At 39.1% G+C, this 17,100-nt stretch overlaps 1 protein-coding gene across 3 annotated transcripts in view; it reads left to right on the top strand.

Moving 5' to 3' along the window:
- Positions 1–17,100, top strand: part of LOC127428084 (contactin-associated protein-like 5) — a 120,848-nt gene that overhangs the window by 53,156 nt on the left and 50,592 nt on the right. For all 3 annotated transcript variants that reach the window (XM_051676149.1, XM_051676152.1, XM_051676151.1), the window contains exons 4-7: positions 5,851–5,998; positions 12,020–12,223; positions 13,306–13,490; positions 15,464–15,607. In XM_051676149.1, the coding sequence (XP_051532109.1) occupies positions 5,851–5,998; positions 12,020–12,223; positions 13,306–13,490; positions 15,464–15,607 (681 nt within the window). The remainder of the gene's footprint in view (positions 1–5,850; positions 5,999–12,019; positions 12,224–13,305; positions 13,491–15,463; positions 15,608–17,100) is intronic.

Raw genomic sequence — 17,100 nt, 5'->3', positions numbered from 1 at the left:
GAAGACTTCGTACAGGCAATTAAAGAGCATGGAGTTTAGTAAATTACATAATTTGGCACAAGGATTGGTCTCTGTGAGTTTTAGCATCAGTCCATCTCGCCAGACAGTGTCGTAAGCTGCTGTGAAGTCAAAAAATACTGTGCCAGTTTTCAGTTTACGGTGAAACCCAGCTTCAATGTGGGTGGGAAGTGCCATCACTTGCTCAGTGCAGCTGCGATGTTTTCGAAACCCTGCCTGGTTCACAGGTTGTTAATAAACTCCAGATATATTCCATCGAAGCCGGCAGCTTTCCCAAGCTTGACGTTCTGTAGTGCCTCTTTTAGATCCTCCAATGAAAAATTCCTAGAGAGGATAGGCTGGGCTACCAAAGACCTCTTCCTCTCACGCAGGGCCTTTTTTATTTTCTGAGCATGTTCTTTGGCCACCGTGATTTTAGGGACTCTTTGAAGGTGAGAGACCACACTATTTGGTGTTATTGCACGGAGAGATGATGTTGTTGTTGGATCAGTATCAGGTGATGTAGGTTTTGAGTCAGCACCAAGACTACAGAGCAGCTGCCAGGCTTTTAGGCTTGTGTGAGTGAAGTTTATGTTCGCCACTGTCTCCGTCCACCTTTTCCACCTCTGTTCCTTCATCATCTTCAACAAAAGCGTAGATACCTAGTTATCATGTGTGGCATTATATTCTCTGTACAGGTTGTCACAATGTTTGTCCCAGCCAGGAATATCCTCCTTTTGGAACCCACGTGGGATATGGTGCTTTGCAACTGCAGTCACTGCCTTTACAAATTGCTCATATGCTGTTACACTTGCTGGTATGAACTGGCTGACATAGTCAAGGTATTTAGCAAATGCCTCCCAATTGGCTTTTTGGAAATTCCACCATGGATTGGGCACTGATTTTATCAGTGGTATTTGGATGCCATAGCTAAGTAATACCGGGCGGTGTTGACTGTGCGGGAAAGCATTGATGATCTGTCGAGTGGATGTAGTAAAGGTTTCTCCTGAAGTCCACTATCATCTCCACTGTTTTGAACATGTTAAGCTCAAGGTTGTTGTGATTGCACCAGACAGCCAGCTGTTCAACCTCCCGTCTGTATGCAGACTCGTCACCTTCGCAGATTATGCAGATGACCGTGGTGTTGTCTGCAAACATCAGGAGCTTGATAGTGGGGTCCTTTGCAGTGCAGTCATTCATGTACAGGGAGAAGTGCAGAGGAGAGAGAACAAATCCCCGAGGAGCAGCAGTGCTAATAGTGAGGGTCCCGGATGTGATTTTCCCGTCTCACTAGCTGTCGCCTATCTGTCAGAAAGCTATTGATCCACCCACAGATTGTGATTGGCACGGAGAGCTGGGTCAGTTTGGTTGAGAGAAGATCAGGCATGATGGTATTGAAGGCTGAACTGAAGTCCACAAATAGGATCCTTGAATAAGTCCCAGGTCTGTCGAGGTGATGCAGGATATAGTGCAGTCCCATGTTGACAGCATCATTCACAGACCTGTTTGCTCGGTAAGCAAACTGAAGGGGGTCTAGCAGGGGTCCAGTGATGTCCTTCAGGTAGGCCAAAATCAGTCTCTCAAATGACTTCATGACCACAGACGTGAGAGCGACAGATCTGTAGTCATTAAGTCCTGTGATTTGGGGGTTTTTGGGGACTGGAATGATGGTGGAGATCTGTGTGAAGATGGGAGCCAGCTGGTCAGTGCAGACACATATATTTTAATGTTCTTGCAAAATATTAAACTATATAAAAATATAAGGGTAGTTTGAGACTGGGCTTGTTTGTCTGGCTTTGCTGGTCGCAATTCCCTGATTGGTCGAGCTTTTCTCTTCAGGATCACGGGTAGCATAGTTCTTCACCAGAAATTCAGCTGTTAAACATGCTTTTTTATTTTAAATAAAGTTGAAATAACGTGGACTGGTGGCTTCAAAAGATGCATATGCCATCGATTAACAACCTATGAGCTCACGATAGGTCTGTCTTTAAAGGTTGTTATCATTAAAAAATTAAATACATTCATCTATGGAAAAAAATGAATGACACTTTTACTCCCTGAACAAGACTGTGGCACTCTATAAAGAAAATAAATGTGATTGATGTGGGGGAAATCATTATTTGATTGCTTAATTCAAGGTTTAAGAATATAATTTGAGTTTGAATAAGTAATATTTACAGTGAGTTGCTTAGTCCTTTCTGCTTTGTTTGTCTTATTAATGAACATCTTTGGAAAGCGGTAGTATTTTTATCTTTCTCTCCCTTCTTGTTCTCTTCCTCTCTCTTTGTCTATGCAAACTAAACACATAAGAAGTATATTGTTCAGTTCAAGGATTAAACACCTTGGCCTTCATCCTTGGGTTGAGAGGGAGAATTACTTTTAAGTTTTCCTTTCATTGTCCACTGGGATGCTGGGGGAAGTTGGATTCCATTATTCCCTTCTTCCTTGAATAAAACATACAGGGAGCATTGTTGAATTATGGATTGTATTTTTGCTTTGCACTATTTTTCATGCTTGGTTCAACATGTAAAGTTGTGAGCACAGAGATAAGATGAGACTGTATAAGTCATGGCTGAAATATCTCAAGATCTGTCAGAATATTAGACATCCACATTAAAACCAATTTGTGTGCAGTAGATCAGGCTGCATGCTTCATCAAACTGATATATGCACTGTTGGTCTAACAGACACATCAAATGTTAAAGTGAGTTACGTGCATCCAGGACAAGCTGTGTTTTAAATATTCCAGACTCAATACAAGCTAAGCTCAATTGACAATATTTGTGGCATAATGTTGATTACCACAGTCAATGGGGCCAATCCGTAAACGTTAAAATACTCACTGTATCAAAAGAAGTGACAAGACATAAACAATATGTGTGTTAACATGATTTCTGTGTGATAAAATCACTTACTAACCTCATCTATGTAAAGTTATATCCATTTTTACAACATCAGTGCCATGATGACGTTATGCCGTGAATCCTAAACCGACTCTAAAATTAAAGAGCACCTATTATGGTTTTTCAAATATGACCTTTCATGTAGTGTGTTATATAGCTGTTTGTGAACGTAAAAAAGTCTGCAAAGTTTCAATCAAAGTGCACGAAATATGGAGTTATTGACACCCAAAAGAAAGAACCGATTCTGAACACCTGAAATGAGTCGTTAGTAATTCCAGACTTACTTCCTGTACTAACCTACGTAATTTGGTTACAAAAAACCCGCCTCTGGTCTGTTTACATGTACAGCCAGTGCAATAACTCACGTTATTGTCAAACTACATATAAACTTACCACAGAGAAACGTCCTGTTCTCGTCGTGCTTGCGATGGTGGTTCGGGTTGATCTTCCGATGTATCACTATCGGACTCGGGCTCAATTTGGTAAGGTAAAACAGACATTTTTTCAGACGGAGCTGAAACTCGGATATGGTAGTGGGCGCTTCCTTTCCGACACGCGCTGTAAGCGGTATCACAACAGACTGGGACATCTAACCAATCAGAGCAGAGCAGGCTCTCTGAAAGGAGGAGTTTAGAATGAATCTGTGGCAGTGGGGGCGTGGTCAAGCATCTCTCCAGAGAGAGAGAAAGTGGTAAGGGCGCTTACACCTGAGTTAAATTATGTCTAACACCTGTCTCTAATTTCAGTGAGCACGGGGAGAGTGGCATAAATAGAGCCACACAGCACTTAGACGGGAGAGAGAGCCTGGGCACCACAGACGAGAATGAAACAAGAGTGTTATTATTATAAATGATGAGAGTGTATTTTGTGTGTGATTGGAGATTAACTTAGTGGATAACGCAAAGACTGTAATTGTGCTGCAGACGCAGAAAATAAAATTCCTTACCTAAACAAGGAAAGCTGCTTCTCGCCTCCTCCTTTACAGAATCCTTTAGAACGGATCATTGAACGAGTCGTTTTTGACACTGGGAAAAAAAAAAAAGGTAATGCTGCAATTTAAATTATGTGCAAATTAATGTGTTTTTTGGACTTGGATGCATGTAAATCTATTGTATGAGACCTTTAAAACAAAATTAGGCATGTTTAAAAACAATAGTAGGTGCTCTTTAAATGAAAACAACTTTGCAGCTCAAATAATACACAAATATATATATATATTTTTTTAACTGAATAATTAATTGAAGTGCTTTTATTAAATCATAAGCTTTACATTTCTGCCTTTAAACCCTCCAAAAATTCCATTCTAAGTGCCTCACTGTAACCTCTATTTAAGTTGATATATATATATATATATATACTGTATATATAGATCCCAGAATATTCCTTTAAGGGGAAATCTGTTATGAAAGGCGAGATAATACATGGAGGATATTGTTCTTAGTACCTGTAATGATTCTTTAATTCTGTAATAAACTGTTGGGCTATATACTGTATATTATTTCATCATCCTTATTTACCCTTTCTTCTTTTGTTTACTTCTGTGATTTTTTAGTTGTTTTCTCACTAAATGAATTATTAATATCAAGTTCAACAGCCTCAAAGTCATCAGAACACAAAGAGATGAAAATCAATCACCTTGTACTAACTTCTAATTAGGCATTAAATATATATATATATATATTTGATTGGCACAGACTCCTTTAGTCTTTTCTGGAAGCATTATCACAGTGTTTTTATTTTGTTGATTAAAAGTAGCTATATTCCTTAAAAAAATAAAAAAAATAAATAAAAAAATAAAAAAAAAGGACAGTTCACATGATTTGTTTTCCATTCCGTTCCTCATCTTTTTTTGAGATCCTGTTCATTAACACCACACTTCAGTTGTGATGAAACCAGAGACTATTTAGCAGAGGTGGGTCACTTCTGTTAAAATGAATGGGAGAAATTTGAACACCCAATGGTCACCAATGGTCAACAGATGTATAAAGGAAGTCCCACCAATCACCTTTTAGATACAGACCTCACCTGTCAATCAACTCGAGAACATGCATGCGCATTAGCTATACAAGCCGGGAATTTTTTTTATTTTTTTATAATCTGAGGTAAAGAAGCATAATTTACGATACAAGTGTAATCAGATTTTACAGCTGATTTGAAATATGTTCTTTGATCGTAATCTTGACCAACTGTTTTAGAGATTTCGGTGTTCCCCCATTCAAGTAGATAGGAGCTGCACTGGAATACCACTTGTTTACATAGAAAAATAGCTCCCCATGAGCGTTCCAAAGATGGCCAAAGAGTGAACTGGCTTGCTAAAAAGACTTTGGATGAAACTCTATCACTAGTTATTCAGAATGAGTCAAAAGGGTTTAAAATTCACTCGGCAATGAACAAACATGCCAGTCACGCTGCCCTTCAGCAACCCCAAGCTCTCTCATTCCCACCATTTCATCACACCCTTGATCTTTCATTAACTTTAATGATGCAGGCAAGATGAAGGAAATGAGTCTATTGGTCTGGATGCTTTTGGCACACTAACAGTGAAAGACAAACAGACTGGCCACCATCTTACAAACACCTTTTGCCTGCATCTTCCCCTCTCAGGGAGTGATTTATTTCCAAAGAACCTTTAATAAACATGACAAAACAAAGAAGCCCAGCAGAGATGTATCAGCACACAGAACAGAGAAGGTCAGAACTCATCAGAAAATCATTTGGTCTAATTTCATCTTCACAGGGGAACAAAGAACTAAACTCAAATATAATATTTGCATCTTACAAAGCATTGAATACTAAATGTTGTCTGCAGGGCTTGTTTAGAGTGGCAGTTCTGCAAGATGATTTTGTTAAAGTGCCTATAATAAACACATTAAAATGTTTAGTCTCGGTATTGTTAGTAGTGTCTATATAAGCATGTCTGACTAGGATTGCTTTGTGTTTGTGTTTAAAGACATTTGCAGGAAACACTGATGCAGACACAGTGGTCCAACACAAACTCCCTCACTCAATCAGGACTCGATATTTGCGCCTTCTCCCCCTCGAGGGAAGCCCCAGAGGAGGAATGGGTCTACGGTTAGAGGTCTATGGCTGCACATACAGTGAGTGATAACTCACACCATACACTGTCTTTAGCATTTATTTATTCAATTTGTTGCTGGCACCATGCATTCATACACACCCTTACGGAAAGACCAGCATTCAGCCTGAATTTCCATGCTGATCCATGCTGGTTAGTGCTGGTTTGCTGCTGGTCTAGCTGCCATGTTGTTCACCAGCAAAACAAAATGCATGTAAACCAGCAGGGTCTTTCTTATAAAGCTGGTTGAACAAGGAAGTGGTTAAGACAGTTTAAAGCCTTGAAGAGACAGCAGCACATCAACATCTAAAACACAACATATGCTGGTCACCAGCAGTTCTGGTCTTGTCAACAGGGTAAAAACACACCAAAACACAAGTTCATGGCTTTCAAGTCTTCAGAGTCTATCTCGACTGCAATTAAAGGAATCATTCACTTGAAAATTAATTTTGTGATTATTCACCCTCATGTTGCTACCTAATCCGTCACACATGAGAAAACTTTCCATGGCAAGAGTCCAGTGCATAACACCAGACTGTGCTTTTTTATTTTTATTTTGTTATGATGCAACCTTATGCTAAAATGCTTTAAATTATTTTATTTATTTTTTCACATCAATCTACACTCCATACCCCATAATGACAAAGCAAAAAACTGATTTTTTTTATTTTTTTATAACTGCACATTTATTAAAAAGAATAAACTGAAATAACACATTGACATAAGTGTTCAGACCCTTAACTCAGTTCTTAGTTGAAGCACTTTTGGCAGCGATTAGAGCCTTAAGTCTTTCTGGGTATGATGCAACCAGCTTTGCACACCTGGATTTGGGGATTTTCTGCCATTCTTCTCTGTGGATCCTCTCAAGCTCTGTCAGGTTGGATGGGGACCGTAGGTGGACAGCCATTTTCAGGTCTCTCCAGAGATGTTTGATTGGGTTCAGGTCCGGGCTCTGGATGGGCCACTCAAGGACATTCACAGAGTTGTCCCTAAGCCACACTTGCGTTGTCTTGGCTGTGTGCTTAGGGTCATTGTCCTGTTGGAAGGTGAACCTTCGGCCCAGTCTGAGGTCCTGAGCACTCTGGACCAGGTTTTCATTAAGGATATCTCTGTATTTTGCTGCGTTCAGCTTTCCTTCCACCCTGACCAGTCCCCCAGCCCCTGCCGCTGAAAAAAAAAAAAACCCACAGCATGATGCTACCATCACCATGCTTCACCGTTGGGATGGTATTGAGCAGGTGATGAGCGGTGCCTGCACTGAAAAAAATGATTAGCTGAATTTGTAAAAAAATTTTAAGGTAAGAGTTTGCACGAAATGTAATTATCTAATTATCTTGAATGCCTTTCAAATACACACAAAAATGACACAATAACATAACTTTAATGACTTTATTGTCATCAAATGTAGTGAACAACATGTCCAACAACAATCACCTTTGTCTGTAAAAAAATGTTCCAACATCTGTAGAAATGTTAAAACTCACATTTAAAAAGGCACATTTTATAGGCTTGAATACTTCCATTGTTACAATTGACCACATAAGTAACCAGCCACAGTTTCGTAATCAACAGTTAACAAAGTTCTGACATTGCACATTTGTAAAAACCAATAAAAGGATAACATTTCAAAAATAATAACAATTATAACTCTAATAATGTAATAAAAACTTTAATAAAAAAAACAGCAATTTATATGGTAATTATAAAAGTGCTTGAACTATAAACGTGCAATTCTTGAAAATAAAACAATGGAGTGCAATGTTCCAGGCTGTGACAATCTGTTTCTCCGGCAGGAATAGCAGGGCAAAAGTTAACTTCTGCTCTTTTTGGTTTCTTCACATTGTTGGCTGGAAAACATTCATCCCTGGGCTTGTTCTTCCGTGAATTAAGAGTGACTTCGGGACAACCAATGATGCGCATCTTTGTCCTGTAGTTTGACATTTTGTACTTGAGGCTGAATATCCACCCAATATACCCCTTCATCGACCATTTTTCTCTCAAACATGGAAACTTTTCAACGAGTGTCTTTGCAACCTCATCTATCTGGGGATCATGTGGGTATGCAGAGTACTGGAAATATCTTCAGCCAGCTTTTCCAAGACGTCAGACTTGAGCCCTGGGCTCATCTTCAGAGAGGTTCACGGTTCCTGTTTTGAAAACACAAGGGCAACCGGGATGAATACATTTAAAGTGATGACCATCCCCAAAGTGGCCATGCTTAAGTTTGTAGTGTTTGAGAATTTCTGATTGCCTTATCACTTGAATGCCACAATCTTTACACTGATACATTGAACTGACAAACACATAAGACAGACAAAAAAATAAATTAGCATCCAGATCTTACTTAAATGTAAATAAGTTGCTCTGTAAGTGATCACAAGTGTGAAAAAAAAACAAAAACAGAACTATTACTTTTTAACATTAGTCAGCATAGCTGTAAAGTCTCTTACCAAAAGCTTAGGATCCACCAAAATGTCCCTGTTCTTCCCTAAGAGAAAGAGAGAACACAGCAAGTGAGCACACATAATGATTATTATTGTTAGTTTGAGATGTATTCACATACCACACCATTAACGCTAGTGAAAAGAGGGGATGTTTTTGCAGTAAAGCTATTTTCATTAATGCACGTTAATTACAGGATCCCTATTGTGAACTTGTTGTGTGTCACTGAAAAGATTTATACATCCCAACACTATATTGTGAACTTTACAGATGGGGATAAAGCAGTGGACATTCGCCACATAGTTAAAAATATTACAGTGTGCAAACAAACAAACACACACACACACACACACACACACACACACACACAATCGTTGACTGACAAATTATAAGGAGGCACAATCTCCCCCACATGCCTCAAATGCGTGCATACTACAAGATCGTGCATCCTCGCAACACAAGTCTTAAAGTTTTTCGGTAACATTCAAACTGTAATGTTTGTATTAATGTGCTAGAATACGAGCAACTTCACGTGCAATGTTTACCTATACTGCAAAAATCTCTGTAACCTACAATGTGAATGCTTTAACGTTTAGCATATTATATTATGCTTCATCACCACTATTTTCTTTAATCAGTCAACAAACTGTTTACTGTAATAAATGGTACTGCATAATATTACATACATCTTACTTACCGTGCAAATCGACTGAATAATAAAACTCCAGGACTTGAGGGAAAATGACTTCAATTCGCACCGCTTGGTACTGGAAATTCCTTCTGGCACCAAGGAAACTGCGCATGTGTCATTTACATTTACATTTACATTTGTTCATTTGGCAGACGCTTTTATCCAAAGCGACTTACAAAAGAGGAAAACATAAGCGAATCATCTTAAGGAGACAGTGGTATGAAAAGTGCTGTATTACAAAGTATCACTAGCATCATAATAGTATTCAAAATATAATAAAGTGCAACAAGAATTTTTTTTTATTTTATTTTTTTTATTTTAATGACTGGTTAAGTGTTCATGGAAAAGATGTGTTTTTAGTCGTTTTTTGAAGACAGAGAGTGAGTCAGCTTCACGGATGGAGTTGGGAAGGTCGTTCCACCAACATGGTATGATGAAGTTGAAAGTCTGGGAAAGTGTTTTGGTGCCTCTTTGTGTTGGTACAACAAGGCGACGTCCCTTAGCCGACCGCAGGCTTCTAGTGGGCGCGTAGCTCTGCATAAATGATTTTAGGTATGCTGGAGCAGACCCAGTGACTGTTCTGTATGCCAGCATCACAGCCTTGAATTTGATACGTGCATCAACCGGCAGCCAGTGGAGAGAGACAAGGAGTGGTGTAACATGTGCTCTCTTTGGTTCATTAAAGACCAGACGTGCTGCTGCATTCTGGATCATTTGCAGGGGTCTAATTGCACATGCAGGGAGGCCTGCAATGAGAACGTTACAGTAATCCAGTCTAGTTATGACAAGTGACTGGACAAGCAGTTGTGTGGCATGTTCAGAAAGGAAGGGTCTTATCTTCCTGATATTGTAGAGTGTAAATCTACATGATCTTGCGGTCTTTGAGATGTGGTCTGTTGTTGATGGTTACCCCTAGATTTCTGACTGATTTGGAAGGCGTTACTGTAGTTGCACCCAGCTGCACGGTGATGTTGTGTTCAACAGCAGGGTTGGCTGGAAAGACAAGGAGTTCAGTCTTGGCTGGGTTGAGTTGCAGGTGGTGCTCCTTCATCCAGGCTGAGATGTCTGCCAGGCAGGCAGAAATTCGAGCAGTCACTGTGGTGTCGTTGGGTTGGAAAGACAAGTAGAGTTGTGTGTCATCAGCGTAGCAGTGGTAAGAGAAACCATGTGCCTGAATGATGGGTCCCAGTGATGTTGTGTATATAGAGAAGAGAAGTGGCCCAAGCACTGAGCCCTGAGGTACCCCAGTAAGTAGCTGATGTGGCTTGGATACCTCACCTCTCCAGGCTACCTTGAAGGACCTACCTTCAAGGTAGCCTGGAGATAGGAGTTAAACCAGTCAGATTCATATTTGTGAATGTGTCATATTCACACGCATGCACAGAGATGACCTCAAATGAAACCATCTTATTTTTTTCTAACTGACTTTAATTAATTCACATAGCTTGGTTCAAAACACATGTGATATGTATAAAAACCAATTACAATTTTTTTATTAAAATCAAAAACAAAATTGAAATGTATTAAATGAGCAAAATGTAATAATGTTGAATTGAAGTAGGGCCAAAATCATTTTTTTCAGCGTGGGTTCTTCCAGACATGACGCTTGGAATTGAGGCCAAACAATCTTCGTTTCATCAGACCGGAGAATCTTGTTTCTCACAGTCTGAGAGTCCTTTAGGTGCTTTTTTTTTTGTGTGTGTCTTACACTGAGGAGAGGCTTCCGCCTGGCCACTCTGCCATAAAGCCCAGATCGGTGGAGTGTTGCAGTGATGCATTCTTCTGCAAGTTTCTCCCATCTCCACACATGATCTCTGAAGCTCAAGCAGAGTAACCATCGGGTTCTTGGTTATCTCTCTTACCAAGGCCCTTTTCCCCTGATTGCTCAGTTTGGCTGAGCGGCCAGCTCTAGGAAGAGTCCTGGTTGTTCCAAACTTCTTCCATTTAAGATTTATGGAGGCCACTGTGCTCTTGGGAACCTTCAATTCAGCCAACAAATTTTTGTAGCCTTCCCCAGATCTGTGCCTCGACACAATCCTGTCTCTGACCTCTGCAGGCAGTTCCTTTGACTTCATGGCTTGGTTTTTGCTCTAATATGCATTTTCAGCTGTGAGACCTTATATAGACAGGTGTGTGCCTTTCCAAATCATGTCCAATCAATTGAATTTGCCACAGGTGGATTCCAATCAAAGTGTAGAAACATCTCAAAGATGATCCAGAGAAATGGGATGCACCTGAGCTAAATTTCAAGTGTCGTAGCAAAGGGTCTGAATACTTACGTCAGTGTGATATTTCAGTTTTGTTTTTGTTTTTTTAACACATTTGCAAAGTTATCAAAAATCTGGTTTTTGATTTGTCATTATGGGGTATGGAGTGTAGATTGATGTGAAAAAAATATATAATTTAAAGCATTTTAGCATGAGGCTGCAACATAACAAAATGTGACAAAATGAAGGGGTCTGAATACTTTCTGAATGCACTGTATATATAAATACATACAGACTGTGCTTTTAATCCAATTATGGCATGTCCATTGTTTGCATTGAAATTCATCTGAGAGAATAATCATGCATAAATATTTTCCAACACATAACCCTAAGCAGTGTTTCTGGTGTAAAACTGTATATGATCTACTCCCATAGTCTTACGAACAAAGTGAGACCACCTCCTAATGACTTCTTTAAATTACTTTTTACCATAAACTTCAGTAAAAGTAGTCAATACGACTTATGCTGTATTTCCCAAATCTTCTGAAGCCATTTGATCACATTGTGTCATCAACAGATTGAAATGTAAGTTGTTACTCTCAAATCAAATCAACATGAAGGACTAGTAACTTGCTGTAAGGTTAGATAAAGTGCAGAGAGCGCAGATGTGTTGGTCTTCTCCCATTCTCTTTGATCTCTCCAGAGTCAGACGTGGCCGACTTTGATGGTCGCAGTGCTTTGCTCTACCGGTTCAACCAGAAGTCTACCAGCACAGTGAAAGACGTGATATCACTGAGATTCCGGAGCCATCAGGCGGAAGGGGTTCTGGTTCATGGAGAGGGACAGAGAGGAGATTTCATCACTCTGGAGCTTCAGAGAGGAAGACTCAGTTTGCATCTCAATTTGGGTGAGTGAAAGAGAACGGAGTGGATTTTTTTCCTACAAATGAATAGGAAATTGCAGATGAGAATCATGATGTATGATTCAGAATGACCTTCTATTCATCCTTTTATTCACACTACTGTACTGAAGTGTCTCTGGTGGACAAGAGAATGAAATCACAGATTAAAGAGAAGCACCTGAGAAGCAAGGAAGAAAGAAAGAAAGAAAGAAAGAAAGGAGATGAAGAAAACAAAAAAAAAAAGCAAGCAAGAAAGCAAAAAAGAAAATGAAGAATAAAGAAAACAAAAACACAATAAGAAAAAATAAAGAGAAAAGAGATATAGCAAAAAGAAATAAATGCAAAAAAAAAGAAAGCAAAATAAAAAAGATCAAGAAAAGCAAAAAATAAAACTAAAAAAGAAAGAAATGCAAGAACAAAAGAAAGAAACGCATAAAAGAAAAGACAGAAATGAAAAGAGAGAAAGCAAAAGAAAAAACATGAAGCAATAAAGAAAGCAAAAAAGAGATGAAGCAAAAGCAAGATAGAAAAACAAAGCAAAAAATTGAAGAAAAAACAAGAAATCAAGAAAGGAAAACAGAAGCAAACAAGAAAGAGAGAAAGAAGCCAAGAAAAGCAAAATAAGAAAAAAGAAAAAGGAAGCAAGAAAGAAAAAAATGGCAAAAATGAAAGCAGAAAAGAAAGCAAGCAAGAAAGAAAGGTGTGTGCAGTGTAACGGCGTCCCCTCCTCAGTGCTGTCTTGGAGGTTGCTGCTGTAGCATCGCATTTTCATTCAGACCTGCAAACATGTTAATGCACTCAAAGTGAAGCAGCTGTGTGATGCATGAGACCACCTGTTTCTCTTGCAACTTTTTGACCTTTGTTTTTGTCTTTGAATCAAATCTCTGCTTTGTGGTTTAATCAACTGCTTGGCTGAAGTTATTTAGATGCTCTAAAAGATGTGCCACTAGTAGCAACAAAAGAATTGCAAAAATAATCACTGTTTTTCAATCCCAAACATTTCCTTTGTCTTCCTTTCTTGGGACAAACAGACATCTTTAAGATCATAAGTCAAGGTTCCTAGTCTTTCTTTTACTTTTTTTGTTCAGATGATGCCAAGCCTCAGTCTAGCGGTCGCTCATCCTCGGTCATATCAGGAAGCTTGCTGGATGACCACCACTGGCACTCTGTTCAAATTGAGCGCTTTAACAAACACATCAATTTCTCTGTGGATGGACACACTCAACACTTCCGCAGTCCGGGCCAGGAGGACACACTGGAGATAGACTACGAGGTGATATCTGAGTGTAAATCATTCTCAAGTCAGTGATCTGGCCTTGATGAGTTTCTAAATTAATCCTATTCATTCAATAAATTATATATATATATATTAATCCATATATGACATGTGTAACAGTCAACAGCATTAAATGATCTGGGGATCAGCAAAAAACATCAGCATCAAAACAGCACTAATGTGAATTCATATAGCTCTAAAGCCCTGTTTGGATGGGATTATCTTTTTCTTTTTGCTGTTGGAGCAAATAGTTAAGCAAGAATAATATTTGCTGTAGTCTCCCATTCATCGCTATAGAAGTTTAGCCTGCAATCGTTTTGCATCTGCGTTCCAAAAGTGGAAATGTGAAAAAAAGTCTATTAAATCATGGAGAAGGTCTGCTAATTATTACATTACCCCACCTCACCATATAAAACGGATCCCATCCCTTCCTGGGGCTTAACCCTTATACACTGTTCGTTTGTGAGTCACACTTGTGATGTTCACGGGTCAAAAATGACCCGAACATACATCTCTCATCTCTTTCTCAAAATTGATCCTTTGGCCTTTTTAAACAAGCTCCAATCTTGGCTAAAGAAGCAAAGTATACTTTGGATTGCGAGTGCCTGTTTGACACTTTGTACCATTACTTTTAGATTGCAACATGCACAACATTTCAACATAGAACAAGCCAAAGTGCTACACTATTGTCACAGCCACACAACAGACCGAATACTCTGAAAATACTTCAGTGCTGCTCACAGATATTTTTAACTTATTGATTTCAATAAAGGCCCAATTAAACGAGAAGGAGAAACAAATCAACAGCAAGAACACCGATTAATAAATAGCCTTGTGTTTACATTTTGCTGATGGATTAAGTGTAGACTACATGTGGCATCCTCTGATTTAAATATCATCTGACTGGGCTTGTCTTTTTCTTTCAACCTGGTCTCATTGAGGGAACGTTACTCTAGATACATGTTTGCAAACTGACATTTACATGCCGCTGTCTACGTTTAGCTGCAGTTTCCGCTGAAATGAACACTAGAGGCGCTACAACAACTGTGTGGTTTAATCATTGTCACACAAATCACGAGTACAATTGCTGATTATAACACTTACTTTAACGCATGATTTCAAAAATGGTAATTTTAACACTGGTGTTATAGATCACCCTAGATATACACACTTATTCAAATATATTTAGCTTGCTAGGCAGCTCACCTGATAGAGCGTTGGACTTTGGATTCGACAACGGTGGTTTGAGTCCAGCCAAAGACGCGTGAAAGTGGCATAGAAGCGACAGTAAATGATGTGCTTGCGTCAGTAAATGTATTTTTTATTTTTTTTATTTCAAATTTGCATTTTAAAACACTGTCAGTTAGGGTTAGGTGTTGGTTAAGGGTAAGGATCTGTTTTGCTAAACATCTATAATTCACCTTAAAAACCTGATTACGACACCATTTTGCTCCGTTTTGGCGCCCTCTGCTGGACATTTCACTTGAAAACTGCAGCCAAACGTGTAATGAAGCACGTAATTTCAGTTTTGTAAAAATGTTGAAATGCTTATGAAAAATGGTTTCTTTTGTTGAACATGTTTGCTGTTACAGATTGATGTTGATGACAACAACTCACTGCTGCCTTAGTTTTACATCACACAAATAAATCATAAATGTCATGTTCCTCTTGATTACCACACATTTAGACCTTCACATTTTAAAACAGTGCTGTTAAAGCTCACAGCATAATCAGTCTAGTTTATCTAGTATATAAATTAAACCATATAATGAGCCGGACTTAGTCTGCTCAGACAATTAGGAGTCTGCCGAACACTTATAAAGATTGTCCTCAGAGCTATTCTGTACAATGCAAAAAGTATTAGTGTGTTATTGATCTCTGGGATCTGTGTGCGTGTGTGGTGTGCATGTGCGTGTGTGTTTGTGTGTGTGTGTGGTGTGTGTCTATGTGTTTGTGTGTCCTTATTCAAGCTCAGTTTCGGAGGAATCCCTTTGCCTGGCAAGCCTGGGACGTTTCTCCGTGAAAATTTCCACGGCTGCATTGAGAACCTCAACTACAATGGCGTCAGTGTCATCGACATGGCAAAAAGACGGAAGCCGCAGATCTATACAGTGGTAAGTTTGTTTTTTTACAATCACATTCATGTCAAGGTTTTTGGCTGAAATCAAATTTATTTTCATTCAGCAGACACTTTTATCCAAAGTAGCTTGCAGTGCATTGATGGGGCACATTTAATCAGTATGCATGTTCTCTGGGAATTAAACCATGATGATGCTAGTGCAGAGCTCTCTACCAATTATTTATTACAAGAACAAAAAAAAAATACTGCTTTTGCTTATTCAGGGGCTGTTTACACGACAACGTTTTCAACTAAAAATGGAAAACTTTATATGCGTTTTGACTGTATGTTTACACGAAAACTGCGTTTTTGGGACTGAAAAAGCAAACTTTTGAAAATGGGTTTCAAAGTGCACGTTTTTGAAAACGATGACGTCATGCGCACGCGTAGTACGTGTTCAGTCTATAGGCATGTGCACGAGTACTTCAAAACAACGTGCGAGACTACAATGGTGGACTACAGGACTGTGTTTGTGCTGCTCAAGATTTTGAGTTTATTGACGCTTCTTCAGCAAAGTGTAGATTTACTGCATCACTTCTACGACCAGCGATCGCCATCTTCATTGTTTGTATTCACCGCTCTGTGGAGGAATGCTTATATGCACAGGCGCGTTTGTTTCTTTACAAAGTGACATCACCAACTACTGGCTTGGCATGCATAATACAGTGTTTTTAGTCATTTTCGCAGATCCCTGCGAACGGGGATCATTTTGACAACGTTGTCGTCTGTACGCGAAACTTTTCAAAAACGCAAAGGAAAAACTTTTCCATTTTTAGTACATCGTTGTTGTGTAAACGTACCTTCAGTCATCAACGTCTATGAAAAGAATATGCGTGCCAGTGTTGGGGAGGAACTAACTAAAAGCAGTACTGAGTTAGTGCTACTTACTCAACGAAGTAGCTCACGCAAAATAAAAACTCTGTCAGTTTACACACCCTCATGTCATTTCAAACTCATTTTAAAGTGACGTGTTCATGCAAACTTTTAGTGCGAAACAAGACAAGTTCATGCATGAACATGCGAGCCCTTGTGTTCAAGTTTCTGTCATTAAACTTATGAATGTGCAACAGATTTTCACAAAAATGACTTAAATTTCAAGTTGCTTTTCACCGAAACCTATCGTATGCTATCAGAAGACAATATGACACAGCAAAGTGAGTCACTATCAACTGATCACTAGGGATGGCACCGATCCGATACTTGGATCGGTATCGAGTCCGATACTGACGTTCTTACCTGGATCGGGTATCGGTCCGACGAGCCCAATCCAAATTCGATACCGCATGTTGGTCATTGACGTTACTGTCAAGCTCAAAGAATTACATAAATAACCTTCCATATAACTAGTGCATTTTATTCAGGCTCTTACATTCATCCAAAAGCTTAGTGATTTGCAAAAGGCTGTGTTTAATAATAAATATACAGTCAGCATGCACAGCTAAGTAGTCTCTGGCACCACGCTTTACTCTGAACCAGCAGTGCTCTGCC

This window comes from Myxocyprinus asiaticus, chromosome 37, assembly GCF_019703515.2.
Source record: "Myxocyprinus asiaticus isolate MX2 ecotype Aquarium Trade chromosome 37, UBuf_Myxa_2, whole genome shotgun sequence".
Lineage (NCBI taxonomy): Eukaryota > Metazoa > Chordata > Actinopteri > Cypriniformes > Catostomidae > Myxocyprinus > Myxocyprinus asiaticus.
The sequence above is the reverse complement of the archived record's forward strand: the minus strand, read 5'-3'. Positions and strand labels throughout refer to the sequence as shown.